The 13,569-nt window shown below is 45.0% G+C and overlaps 1 protein-coding gene across 1 annotated transcript in view; it reads left to right on the forward strand.

Moving 5' to 3' along the window:
• KLHL14 (kelch like family member 14) overlaps positions 1-13,569 on the forward strand; it is an 87,467-nt gene that overhangs the window by 30,040 nt on the left and 43,858 nt on the right. The window contains exon 3 of the mRNA XM_036419316.2: positions 1,624-1,745. Within this exon, the coding sequence (XP_036275209.1) occupies positions 1,624-1,745 (122 nt within the window). The remainder of the gene's footprint in view (positions 1-1,623; positions 1,746-13,569) is intronic.

Raw genomic sequence — 13,569 nt, forward strand, 5'->3', positions numbered from 1 at the left:
AAGGGCACAAATCCAAAATACTTTAAATTCAAAGAAATTGAGGTGGTTTTTGTCTGTGGCCAAATTAACATTGCAAGCTGGCCCTCTGTTAGGCATTCTTCTGTAAGCGTGGCCCCTCCTACCCGTGAGTTCCTAATAGGAGTTTCTTCAGAGGTATTTTTCCTGCTGAGGCATCCGCGATGCGTTCAATGGCACCAGAGTTTCACTAAAGGAATTCTCTTGTTCCCTTCCTTCCCATGGGAACAGCATTAACTGTTTTAAGTTAACTCTCAGAATGTTAGGTTCTTAACCAACAAACAGTGCTTCTCCACAAGGGCATCCTTCTCCGAGCATCCTTGAATCTGAAGGACCTGCCGAACAGGGAACAATAGAATCGGAGCCACCCTGCAGGCTGGGGCTGGGATCTTACTTACCAGGAGCCCTTTTGTATTTGTTGACTTTTTCCTTCCATCATAGCTGTTCCCTTTCTTTCACGAACACCTTCAGCCTTTCAGGTGAATGAAAAGGTCAATTGTATGTAAAGCGCCCGTTAAACCAGCAGGCCCCTTGTAGGGGTCCAGGCTTCCCCTCCCAACTCCCCTGGCAAGTGTGCTCAGCCCATCCCTGCTCCCGAGGATGTACATCCATCCATCAGGCCTCGCTTGCCGGCCAGGGTGCCTCTTACAGCTTTTACTGCATATGAGACGTGGCAGGCCTGCTCCCAGGAACTGCCGGGCAGCCTGGGAATCACAGTCACGGCTAATAGCAGCGAATTGCCAGCTCTTGATGGGTGGGTAGTCACTCCTTTCGGTGGTTGCCCCCTGGGGGAGAAGGTAGAAAAACAGAGGGAGGGAATTAGAGTGACTTTGCACAGCTGAGCAGGTTCATGCGCTGGAGCAGTGGCAGGCACTGGCAGGGCTCCACCCTGGGGAGGCTCCAAACAGCCTCGCAGGCTCCTTTCTACCAATGGGGGCTGCTGTGTCACCAGCGGTGCCCAGGGATGGTGATGGCGGGGTGGCAGGCGGGGCAGAGAAGGGAGGGGCGCTGGGAAGGGGTAAAGAAAGGCTCAGCTAAGTTAAACAAATAAGAAGTCCCCATCCTACTGGTTAACCCACCCCAGGGAGCCCCATGCCGCTAATTGTACCAAACTTGTATTTTAAGTTCCCCCGGGGTGATTAAAGAGTTGGCTCACAAAGTCTCTGCATAACCTTAATTTTTTCAAGGTTCTTTGAGTGGAGAATGGCTTATCATAATGATTTTGACTAATACGATTTTTTGACATGCAACTCGAATGCTTAACCTTAGTACAACTCCGGAGCATTTCATGTGTACTCGGCTGTAAAGAGTGATGATTTAAAGGGATAATATAAGAAAAAGGTCGTTCTAGAATGAACTTCTAACAAATTGCATAAAGGGAGCTTATTATTCTGTGAGTATGGGGATATGGGTCTCTCCTGATCATTTTTCTGCTTGGTTCAAAAAAAAAAAAAAATCGTGGAGACATGAATGAGAGAAGAAACAGGAAAAAAATGAAATAGAAATCTTGCAGGCAGGGAACATCCTTCTGATGGTTATGATCCCGCTGCCACTCAGAAGGCTCTACGATAACCTAGTTCTTCCTCTCCTCTTTTGTTTTGGGTGAAGAATTCGCTCCAACAAGAAGATGCTGCTCTTGGTTGGAGGCTTGCCTCCCGGGCCGGACCGCCTCCCCAGCAACCTGGTTCAGTACTACGACGACGAAAAGAAGACTTGGAAAATTCTCACAAGTGAGTGCCCTTCTTTATCTGCTTACCCGCCTGCTTGTGTCGAGTTAGAGCTGTCTTGAGACTTGGAAACCCTGGCTAATCAAATTAGACATGTTATTGATTTGTTACCCTTCGGACGTCTGCTTGTGTGCATTAGGGCTTTGGCGTCAGAGACTAGATTAACACCGCGCGGGTGGCCACGGAGGTGGTCTGTGGTTGAGGGGCCCAGGTTAAACCCGGCCTCCCACCCTCGCGAGCATGTGTGCCCCTGTCTGTGCCCAGGCACCAGGGGAGGTGACCCCGATCTTCCAAAAAGTAGTTCTTCAGTGACGTTTTGCTCATCGGGAGGTGAAAGGTTGGCAGTAGCACTAGGAAACTTTCTCATTCCGTTTGTTGTCTCAGTCACTGGCATTCCTTTTGCTTTTTAGGCATTTTGCTCATTAATCTTTAGTTTGGGGCACTAGGTCTTTAGGAAAACACGCCTACCTCCCCCCTCCTGTCGCTCCCCAGTTTCGATGGACTGATATGGATGCAGCCCAAAGCCCATCCAATTGCGCCTTCAAACTTCCACCCAAGGTCCTGCCCCTCCCCCATCAAAGCACGATTGTGTGGTACCGCAGACCTCTCGCCTTGGGCACTGGGATCTGGAACTTATTGTTCAATTGGTTGCGATTCCCAATCTGACTCAGTCACGGAATCAAACTCATCGCTTCCGCGGGCAGCAGGCTGTGGGCACAGTCCCTCGTGGGCACATTGGCTGCGCTGGTCAATAAAACCACATTCTAACTGTCAGCGTGGCCTGGAGCCGGGGAGATAAAATAATGAAGGGGCGGTTGTGATCCATAAATCAAAGCCATACATTGAAAACCAACAAAAGTGAACGGTAGGCTTTGTTGCTGCTTGTATCTTTTAAGTAGCTGTATATTTTATCAGCTTTTTAAAAATAATTTCCTTTTACTGCAACTCCTTTAAAGTAGCAGAAACAGCACAGAAGATGAGGATCAAAGACATGTGAGATGGGGCTTGAAATAATGCATTTTGGAGCCGGCCTCCCCCCTGAGTCCGTGGTGGCCTTGTCCCGAGTCTGCAATGGGAAGGCCCCCCAACACCCAGCCACACGGTTGCCGTCAAGAAGTGGTGGAATAGCAGCAGTGAGATTAAGGGGAAGAGAGAAAGAAAACTAAGAGATGCCTTAAAATGGTCTTTCATCTCTTTTTTGACCAAAACAGTGACTTACATATGTATAAACGCATGGCCAAAGTCAGGCTAAAGTAAAACTGAATTCATTCGGTAACACTTGATCAACAGAGAAAGCCACACACAAGGAGACAGGACTATTAGGAGGAGGGGTGAGGAAGGGCCAAGGGGTCTCAAGGAGAGCTGACAGAGAGACAGGTGAGGGCTGGGGAAGATCAGGCCCTCGCAGTAAAGGGCACCTGTTTCCGCACACGTGCCTGGCCAGGTCCAATGTGCTCTTTGTTCGAAGGCCTTTGTTAAAGGAGTGAAGAGAGCTGAGTACCTGCTGGCTCATTGCGCCAATCTGAAATGGAAGGACACAGACATTCACGTGCAGGAAAGTTCTTGCCATGTGAACAGATTCAAAGATCTTGAACTTTCTCCTAGACGCAGGCACCATAGCTTTGAAATAAATGTCTGCTCTAGTCAGGTTCTTTATTGCCCTGTGACTTCTACTTGAAAAAATAGAGTTTATTACTTGCTGGGCTGTGACTGTGGGCCCACGCAAGGGCATAGTTTCCAGGTTTGTTGGAAAATATAGACGGTTTATCTGGGTGATTTCTGCTGTGGGCTTGAGGGTTTTTTGTGTGTGTGTGTTTTTTAATTAAGGCACTGCATTTGGCTACATTGACTAAATATTGAAAGATTTCCACACTATTTGGACCAGCTAGTGATAAATGAAGAAATACCTCTCATTGGAATAAGAAAATAGCCCAAATTCTCCCCAAATCCAGAGACGTACTATGTTGGCAGAGCTTCCAGTTGTCTCACCTTTGACCTGGAACAGCACTTCGCTAATTGGCAGGGAGGTAAGGGAGCCAGGTCCTGGTTTGGAGTCGGCTGAGTGGTTGAATGACCGGCTCCATAAAAAACTAAAAAATATGCTAACAAGCAAAATCCCCAATCCCGAGGTTAGCTAGAGCCTCAGAATCTTAGGGTCCTCTACCCACTTGTCCTGAGCATGCATTTCGCAGCCTGTCGCACAGACATGCTCCCTTAGAAAGAGGCGGGCCAGGCCCCCTATGGGACTGTGCTGTCCACACACAGGACAGAATTAAAAGGAAGGCCAGCCATCATTTCTTTCCCTTAAGTCTGATTCCATTTTGTTCCTTATATTTTAGAAACACTGTGATAATAATAAATGGTTAGATAACAATCAAGAATGGAGTAGAGGGGAATAGAAATGGGGGGAAAAAAATAGGTTTATATAATAGAAAGAAAGCAAAATTCAACCGTCAGCTAACCAGTGGTGTGATCCACCCGCACAGCGAGAGGAGCAGTCACTCACATGGAAAGGACTGCGTTGATAACATGCTGGCGCCGGCTGCATTGCTGTCCTCCTCTTAGGAAAAATCATTTAATAAAACATTATAAAATTAATCTCAAGAAGAGTGACAAAGCTCCCCAGTGTCTGTCAGAAAACACCATTGAAAAATACCATGGACAAGCGACTGGAAAGTCCTTTTGTAAAGGGAGTGCTGAGGGGTGACAAGGAAGTCGACGTTGTTGTTCCCTCGCCTGTCGAGAACAGACGGGAAGGAATGCCCTTCCATTCATTTCTCTCTCACAGGACGCTTCTCCTGTGTTTCCCACTCCTGCACGCAGACTCCGTTTCATTCCTAACTTAATAGAAAGCAGTGCGGGAGACAGGAATACTACAATGGCCAATGCAGGAAGCACGCCTCCTGCACGCTGCAGGCCCTACGTTCTTGATGCAAATATCAAGCCCAACCTCCCCCGCTCCTGCGCACTCTCTGTCCTGTGTTTCTTACGTAGCAAAGTTTCTAGGAAGCCCTCGTATGGGGGCAGCTTACCTTCCTCCCAAGGAGAGCACTACGAAGCTGTCATTTCGATTTGCTTTCTGAGTGTTTCCCAGGATCTGGATTCCTTTGTCCTGCATTTCAGATCAGAGACCTTACTTATTAGGCAGTGCTTCTTGCTTTCTGTGAGGCATGACAGGAAAAGAGATTTCAAAATAGAGGCTTATCCTTCCATGTGCCCATGATGTCCTCCCACTAACAACGTTGGGATGAAAATTGGGAGAGCTGTTAGAAGGGCATGGTCCTCCTTTGGACCTCGGTAAGTTCCCTCTGCTAGAGGCAGGGGAAATGCCTTCCCCTCTCCACCCCCCCCACTTCCTTTCCTTTGGTTTGTAATTCTGTCTTCTGTGGATGTGCAAGGACTTGACAACTGGTATTTTTAAGTCATAGAAAATAAAGGAGCCCAGCTGATGTGACTCAGTGGGTGAGCATCAACTTATAAATTAAGAGGTCACGGGTTCAACTCCTGGTCAGGGCAGGTGCCTGAGCTTTGAGCTCGATCCCTAGTAGGGGGTGTGCAGGAGGCAGCCAATCAATGATGTTTCTCTCACATGGAGGTTTCTATATCTCAATCTCTCTCCCTTCCTCTCTATCTCTAAAATAAATTAATAAAAACATTTTTTAAAGAAAATAAAGGAAACCAATTTTTATTTTATTTGTATCCTCTAACTCGGGGAGGACCTTTAACTTGATCACCTCCGTTTAGGAAAGGTCCTGGAGCTGGGGGGTCATTGATTGGTTGTAAGAGAGTCACAAAGATCAGAGGCTGGCCCTAGCTGGTTTGGCTCAGTGGATAGAACATCGGCCTGCAGACAGAAGGGTCCCAGGTTTGGTTCTGGCCAAGGGCACATGCCTGGGGTGAGGGCTCGATATCCAGTAGAGGATGTGCAGGGAGACAGCTGATCAATGATTCTCTGTCATCATTGATGTTTCTAACTCTCTCTCCCTTCCTCTGTGATACACACACACACACACACACACACACACACACACACAGATATATATATATATCTCAGAGGCTGGTGGGCTTTTCACATTTTTTAAAAAATATACTTTCCATAAGTTTTAAATGAAAAACACAGAGAAAGCAAATCTTACATAAGAAATTGAGCTTCAGTTCCAAAAGCTAAGAATAGGTTTTATCATATCCAATATTTGAGCGATGGAGAATGTTTTAACTGCTGCTGACTCAGGGTATAAAAACCTGCACATTAACACGTTCACCTGGACTTCTTTTCTTGGTCCTTCTGTTTCTTGATTTCATTTGCTGTTCTTTGAGGTTATATTAGGGGACAAGTCAAGTTCATCAAAAATTAATAATCCTCTCTCATGATTATTTGTTTAGAAGGAAATAAAAAGTAAGTTCAATAGAGGTTTTTATACCTGTGGGTTTCCTTTGCTCATATTATCTTAATTAACAAGAACCAAAACCCACAAATCATTTGATTTCATTTAATTTCTAGGCAGATGGATATAGCCCATAAGCAGTGTATTTCTCTTTGCAGAAGAACCTCAGGAAGCAGGAAGGCTCTTCCAGAATGACTCTGAACATGCCTGGGCAGGATTCCACCTTATTGACAGGCCGCATTCCTGCACGTAGCAAACAGTTACTGAATACCCCGCTGTGCGGGAGGGTAGAGCATGCATATGATCATCTCTCTTCTTAGGAACCTAACAAGTCCATTGCAATGCAGTGTGCTAAGGGATAGATGGGGTGGGGGTGGGGGAGGGTTCATACTAAAGGAATATGTAAAGGGGCCCTTATCTGGGAGGGCAGGGAACTTTCCTAGCAGTGACCTCCTGTAAAGCTAAAAATAAAAAATAAAAATGGATAGGAATTGTCGAGGTGAAGAGGTGGCTGAGAAAGTATTTTAGTTACAGAGACTGGTACTAGGAATGCCAAAAGGCAAGAGAAAACTGTTGCCTTCTAGAAACTAAAGTGAAATTGTGCATCAATACTCAGAGGTTGGGGAAGTATGTGGTGGGGCTGGAGAGTTAACCAAGAACCATGTTTATGGGACTTTTTAAAGGAATTGTTAGGATAGGTTCAAGGATTAAGAATTGAAAGTGGAGATTACCCATCTGCTAGTGAAAACACAGCGATCAAAAGAACTGTTCGCAACAGCATGATAGTTGCTCTCTCTTAGCTTGGAACTTTTTATTTTAGTTCCTGGAGTAATTGTTTTCATGACTTTGGACAAAGAAAAAGGAGAAAGAAGTGTGTTTGGACTTTTTAAGCATGTTAGCATCTAATTTTACCTTCAATGAGCTCAGTTCTAATTTGAGATACATGGCTACACATTGCTATATTTCTTGAATTATTTGCTGCTATGTATTCATGCACCAGTGCATTAGTGGATTCTTCATAGATTTTTTTTAAATATGTGTGCTGGTCATTCCAAATACTGTATTTTAAATAGTTTGGTACCTAGAAAAACCAGTTGACTTTATTTCTGATTTTCATCTCCCTTGAATATAGCAATTTCCTTTTCTCCAAAGGAAAGCATGTCTACAAATAATTGTGATGCCTCCTTTATACACAAGCTGTGTTATTTGCTACTGAGTCTGGTGTGAAGGAGATATGAGTTATATGGGCTGCTTAAATATGCTCCGTGTCATTCTTAGGTAAATTGCAGACTAAGTCTGGCAAATCATTCAATGTAAGTACTGAAAGATTAAATTATTTCCTTGCCCAACCTTCTCACTTTACAGATTTCATTCATTCAACAAATATAATTGATATATTCTAGGTAACAGGCATTGTTCTAATTATAGATAATTTAGTGCTGAGTCAAAGCAAATATTATATCTCTATTAAGCTCAAAGTTTATGAAGGAACCAGCATTAATAAACAATTCCAGATAGCAATTCTATATAATAAAAGGCTAATATGCAAATAGTCATTATGATGTGCACTGACCACCAGGGTCTGCCCCCACTACAGGCCTAAGCCATCAATCAGACATCTCCTGAGGGCTCTCAGACTGCAAGAGGGTACAGGCTGGGCTGTGGTACCCTCCCCCTCCCCTGCTGAGTGCATGAATTTTGTGCACCAGGCCTCTAGTATATAATAACAAAATCCAATAGTACTCTGAAGAAGGGATACAGAATATATAAGATATTGAAATGAAGGAACCTGCCCTAGTTTAGGAGTCATGGAGAACATCACCAATGCATGACATTTAAGCTGAGAACTTAAGGTTGAGAAGGAGTTAGCCAGGTGCATGTGTCCTGCCTGGGAATTGAACTGTGGACCTCTTGGTTCATGGGTTGACATTCATCCACTGAGTCACACCAGCTGAGCAGAAGATTGAATCTTATCATCAGTAGTTTGAGAAAGAAGACATACTTTTGATTCAGAATGAAATTTCTATTTCTGGCATGGAGTTTATGTGTATTAGGATGGGTTAGGTTATGCTATGGTAACAAACAACTCCAAAATCCCAAGGGCTTAAACCAACAAAAGATGGATCTCTCCTTCATGCTACAGGTCCAGGGCAGGTTGTCAGAGGGCGTCTGTTTGTCAGAGTCATTCAGGAATCCAGGCCAATGAAGTGCTATCTTCACCTGTATTTCACCTGTCATGAAACTGGGATAAGACTGTGCGGCGGCATCTTGCACTGGCAATTATAAGTGACATGTGTCAGTACTGCTCAATTACAGGACCACACCCCATTTCAAGGGGGCTGGGAACTATACACTTACCAGGTTCAGGGGGAAGAGAATGGCGAGTATTTGGTGGACAACACGCCGTGCCTGCCGTAATCTGTCCCACTGGACGTCAGATGTTCCCAGTCCTCTCGAGGCCATGCTCAAAGGACACTCCCTCCTACTCCTGTGGGGAGCTCATCCCTAATCATTGGGCTCCATGTCCATCTCTGGGTGATGGATCATTATCCCAGTATCAGGTCCATTTGATCTAGAAACAAGCTAAAACACATATTGTCTGGTCCCCTCACACGGGCTGCACAGTGGCGGGTTGAGGGCAGGATCAGCACAATAAACACTTTAATTTGGAAAGAACATAGCAATTTAGCAATTCCTCTCCACTTTGAAGAGTGCCCGTGCAAGGTTGGCTGGGACCCTCCGTAGTTCTGCTCACTGCCCTTGGTCCGCCATAGTTCCTGGTTCCACCTTGCAGGACATTCTTCTGCCGTTAGCCTCCTTGGCTGTATCTGGAGTGAACCTGGAACTTCATTCTTCCTGGGAGTAGGAGGGTTTTCTAAGAACATGTCATGTCTGTAGACACTGTGGGGACAATGGTTAAGTCTATTAGTCCAGGCTAGGGGGTCTTTTGGCAGTTAAACCTCTGCTTTTCAGGACACTCTGGCCAGTTAGAAATGATGGCTTTGTTCCTCACCCCCAAACCTGAGTCCATTCCTGGGGAATGGCCACGCTCTGACCACACCTTCCTGTGTATTCATCATATTGCTCCGGACGGACCAAACAGTTGTGCTTCACTAAAGATGCCTTAAGAGCCTGGCCACGTTAGCTGGCCTTCAGGAGGCTTTGGGAAAGGGCAGTGCCGAGCAGACTCTTCTTATTCTCTGTCCGGATGTCAAGGCCAACTACCGCTTCTTACAGGGTGTGCTAATTATTAGTCCTCCTGGCACGCTTTCTTTGCTCATTAAGTCCTCATTTAAAAAAAAAAAAATATATATATATATATATATATATATATATATATATATATGACATTGAATTCCAGTTATTTAGCTAGAACAATAACCATTGTGAGCTTCAAAGACCGAAATCTTCCCACATTTTTATGTGGAGAAGGCAAAGCGCTTTCCGAAAACCCCACTGCTAAGGCAATGATGTATCCCTTTCACTTTCATTATATGTTTTTAATCAGAGCGTGACTTCACACTAGACAAAGCGATGCTTTATGCATGGTCTCCCTTGTTTTTGCTAAAATCCTTTGACATGATTAATTTTACTTTAATGCTTTTGTCTTGTTGTAATGGTAAGGATGATGGGTATAAACCAGGCAAAAATACATGCTTTTCCATTATAATGCCTCTGAGCATTAAAAATATCTCAGATGAAAAGGGAAAAAAATCACAGGAGACTGGTCCGACTGGAATTAAATTTCTTGCTACCTGAACACAGAGTACATGAGATTAAGAAAAAAATGATTCAGTCATTGTTTTTAGTTTTATTTTTGGTATTTTTTATAGCAATTTATTCATCTGTATGATTAGATCTGAAGAGGAGGAGAGACTGTAGCTCACGGATTTCTTGATCTCATTTGTCGCTTTGTAGCGTTTACCTCCTTCTCTGTATTAAGGGACCAAAGTATTAACCAATTCCATCCGGGCTGTATCTCAGCCAGATCAAGGTAAAGCCAGCCACACCTCTCCACGGCAGTGCCTGGCATTGGATATAGGTTAGTTTTCAGCGGTTCTAATTCTCAGTCTACGAGATTTGAATGCAATACCCTTTGTCCAACGGACAGAAAAGCAGTGATGGAGGTGATGTGAAGAAGAAAATAATGACCACTCAACAAGTGAGACCTGCCATGGGAGCAGCTGTCGAGGGTCAGTTCTCCTATAATTCGCTCTTTCTTTTTCTTTAAATAAATGATGGAGCTGCTTGCCCACGTCACAAGAGTAGGAGACCTTCCTATTGTCTACACCACCTGTCTGTCTGTTTCACTTGCCTCCTGAATAAACCCTTTCACAATGAGAAGGTCCCCTAGCACCGCCCAGTTGATCCGCAAGCAGTGATGGGGTGTTCTGTATCTGCACCTCGCAGTGGGCCAGGTGTGGCTTGTAGGAGAGAAGTGGATTCCTAATTTTATTTCATTGCCATAAATTTACATGTCAACAGCCCTCTATGACAAGTGGCTTCTGATTTAACAGCACAGCTCTCCATCGCACAAAGCTGTGGTGTGTACATGATCGCTTATGTCCTAAGTCTTAGGAGGACCATCTGCCACCCCAACCCTTCTGCCCAGACCCGGCCCCACATCAGCCAGGAAGAAAATAGGTGACCCCGTGAAATAATTAAACTCCAAGAACACCCCATGAGCCACTCGGAAGGCCTCTCATAGGTTCTAGGGTTTCTCCTTTTGCTTTCTCATTCTCTCCTTCCACAAATCCCCATAGTTGACCCGATGTGTGCATTTTCTGTGGCTGCCATGACAAAGTAGCAAAGACTTGGTGGCTTAAAACAAGAAAAATGTACTCTCTCACAGTTCTGGAGGCTGGATGTTCAAAACCAACGTGTCAGCAGGGCCACTAGCCCTCCCAAGACCCCGAGGGGGAATGCCTCCTTCGTCTCCCTCGCTTCTGTGGACCCCTGGCCACCCCCGGGCTTCCTTGGCTCGGATCTTCATCACTCCAGTCTCTGACTTGTCTGCACTGCATCTGTTTCAAAATCTTCCTCTCGTTTCTGTTATAAAGACATCCGCCACTGGCGTTAGAACCCACCCTAATCCGATAGGATGTCATCTTAATTTGAGTCCATCTGCAAAGATCCCGTTTCCAAATAAATTCCCATTCACGGGACCTGGGGGTGAGGATTTAAACAATTTTTTTTGGGGGGGGGCGGGCACAGTTCAGCTCACCACACCTAGCACATGGGACACACAAGGGGAAGGAACATAATAAAACCAACAGCTCTGAGACACTGTATGGGGCACACATTCAAGGCCCTTTGCTTGCATTTATTCATTTAATTATTATAACAACACTCTGTGGTATTAGGGACTCTGGTTATTTCTACCCCAGATGAAGAAATGGAGACACAGAGACATTAAGTAATTTGCTCAAGGTCACACAGATGGTAAACGACAGAGCCAAAATGTGCACCCAAATGAAGCGCCAGAGCCTGCCACCCTATCTGCATCTCATGACCACATTAACAGCGCATGCATTGTAAGCGGAGTCAAAAGTAGAGCAGGACTAGGCAGACTCCTTCAGCTTTTTATGCAGAATAAATGGAATATTCTCTGCACAGACGGAATGTATTCATGTCTTACTATGCGTAGTTTTTGGTTGCACCTTGAGCTAGCCCCTTTGTTATTAATTGAAGATGAAAGGAAGAGTATTGTATTGGGTTATATGTAGATGAAAATTATTTTAGAATGATGGTTCTTGCAAATCCTGCCACTGCTTTCTGTGTGTGCCTCCTTACTTACAAAAAAAATCATAATTGTAAAATCTGTGGGCCAAGACGCGATGTTTTTAAAGGGGGAAAAGCCGAGTATTTATGTCCTCCTGGTCGCCTGTTTTCTCTTGTACTGATACTGCCAAGGTAACTCCTCTGTCTGTGGTGTCTGGGTGAACCTCACACCTCTGTTCCCTGTTCATTCATAAATTCACCTGAAGCTTCTCATTACCATAACCATTGACTTTACCGAACATCACTGGCTGCTCTGGTGTGTGCTTAACCATTTCCTGGGATTCAATCATTTCTTCCACTTTACAGCTTTCATGTTTAAAGTGATAAAGCATTCTTTTTGTCTTTTTTCTTGTCACACACCCATCATTTTCCCACCTGATTAATAATCAAAAAGCGTATGTGCAGATGAGTTAAAGTTTCATTTCTGGAAGGAGGGGGAGGGCTGGATTGACCTGTGGTTTTAGGCTGTGGTTTGCCAACCCTCGCACTCTCACCTAAGGGCACATCCATTTTCTTCACAAGTCGCGCCCTCTGGTAGTAAAACACGACTTATTTTGGTCATCATGCTAACACTTAGGACGCTGGCTAAGCCCCGGGCAGGTGTTTGCTCACTTAATCCGCACAGCGATCATCTGTTGCAAGTTCTACAGGAACCCCGTTTTAGAGAAGAAGGACCGAGGCACCAAGAGCTAAAGCTACGAGTCCAAGGCCCAGAGGCAGAAGCAAAGCCAAGATGCCAACTCAGGGGGTCTCACTTTAGGGATCCGATCTCGGGGTGCTTTGTGACCTGTCCTCTTTGACATGAGACAGGCTCTGTCCTAACATAAACGCACGCTTTCTCTGCCAGCAGCAAGGGCCAGGCGTCCTATCTCCCCGCTGACTAACCACACCCGCCAGCCTGACTCACAGGACACACCCCGCAGACGCTGGACACATACCAGAGCAGGGGTTTGCTTACAGGCCTGCCAGAGCCAACAGGCCAGTACCCAAGGGAACACCCTTAGCCATGGGATCCTACAAGAGGCTAGCTACTGCTTGTGCTGAGACAGTGTCATCCTTGCAAAGACAGGCCCAGCCCTTAAATGGGTGTAGCTCGATTTTTCTGCTTATCCTACTTTTCTGTCTTTGAACTTGCAAATATCTTTACCATAAACCAGCCTCTTGGCAGACGATGCATTGCAAAAGAAGTGAGGGAGAAAAGACAAAGAAGGGAGCTTTTGCGTTTAGCAACACCAAATGGCAATGACATCTTAAGTGAGTGGTTATTGTGTGACCAGCATTGTGTTTAACATGTTATACGTGTCTTATTTAATGCTTACAATATCCTATCTTGTATTTTAACTCACGTGTAACTACACTGATTTTTAAAACTAAGGCTTAGGGCCATCTGGTGTGGCACAGTGGTTGAGCATCGACTTATGAATCAGGAGGTCTCGGTTCCATTCCCCATGGGGACACATGCCCAGGTTGCGGGCTCGATCCCCAGTAGGGGGCATGCAAGAGGCAGCTGATCAATGATTCTCTCTCATCATTGATGTTTCTATCTCTCCCTCTCCTTTCCTCTCTGAAATCAATAAAAATATATATTTTTAAAAACAAAGACTCAGGAAAACTTATAGTTAGTAAATATGTGAGTCTTTGATTCCAAGGCATGAGTCTTT

This window comes from Pipistrellus kuhlii, unplaced genomic scaffold (genome assembly GCF_014108245.1).
Source record: "Pipistrellus kuhlii isolate mPipKuh1 unplaced genomic scaffold, mPipKuh1.p scaffold_m20_p_6, whole genome shotgun sequence".
Taxonomy (NCBI): Eukaryota; Metazoa; Chordata; class Mammalia; order Chiroptera; family Vespertilionidae; genus Pipistrellus; species Pipistrellus kuhlii.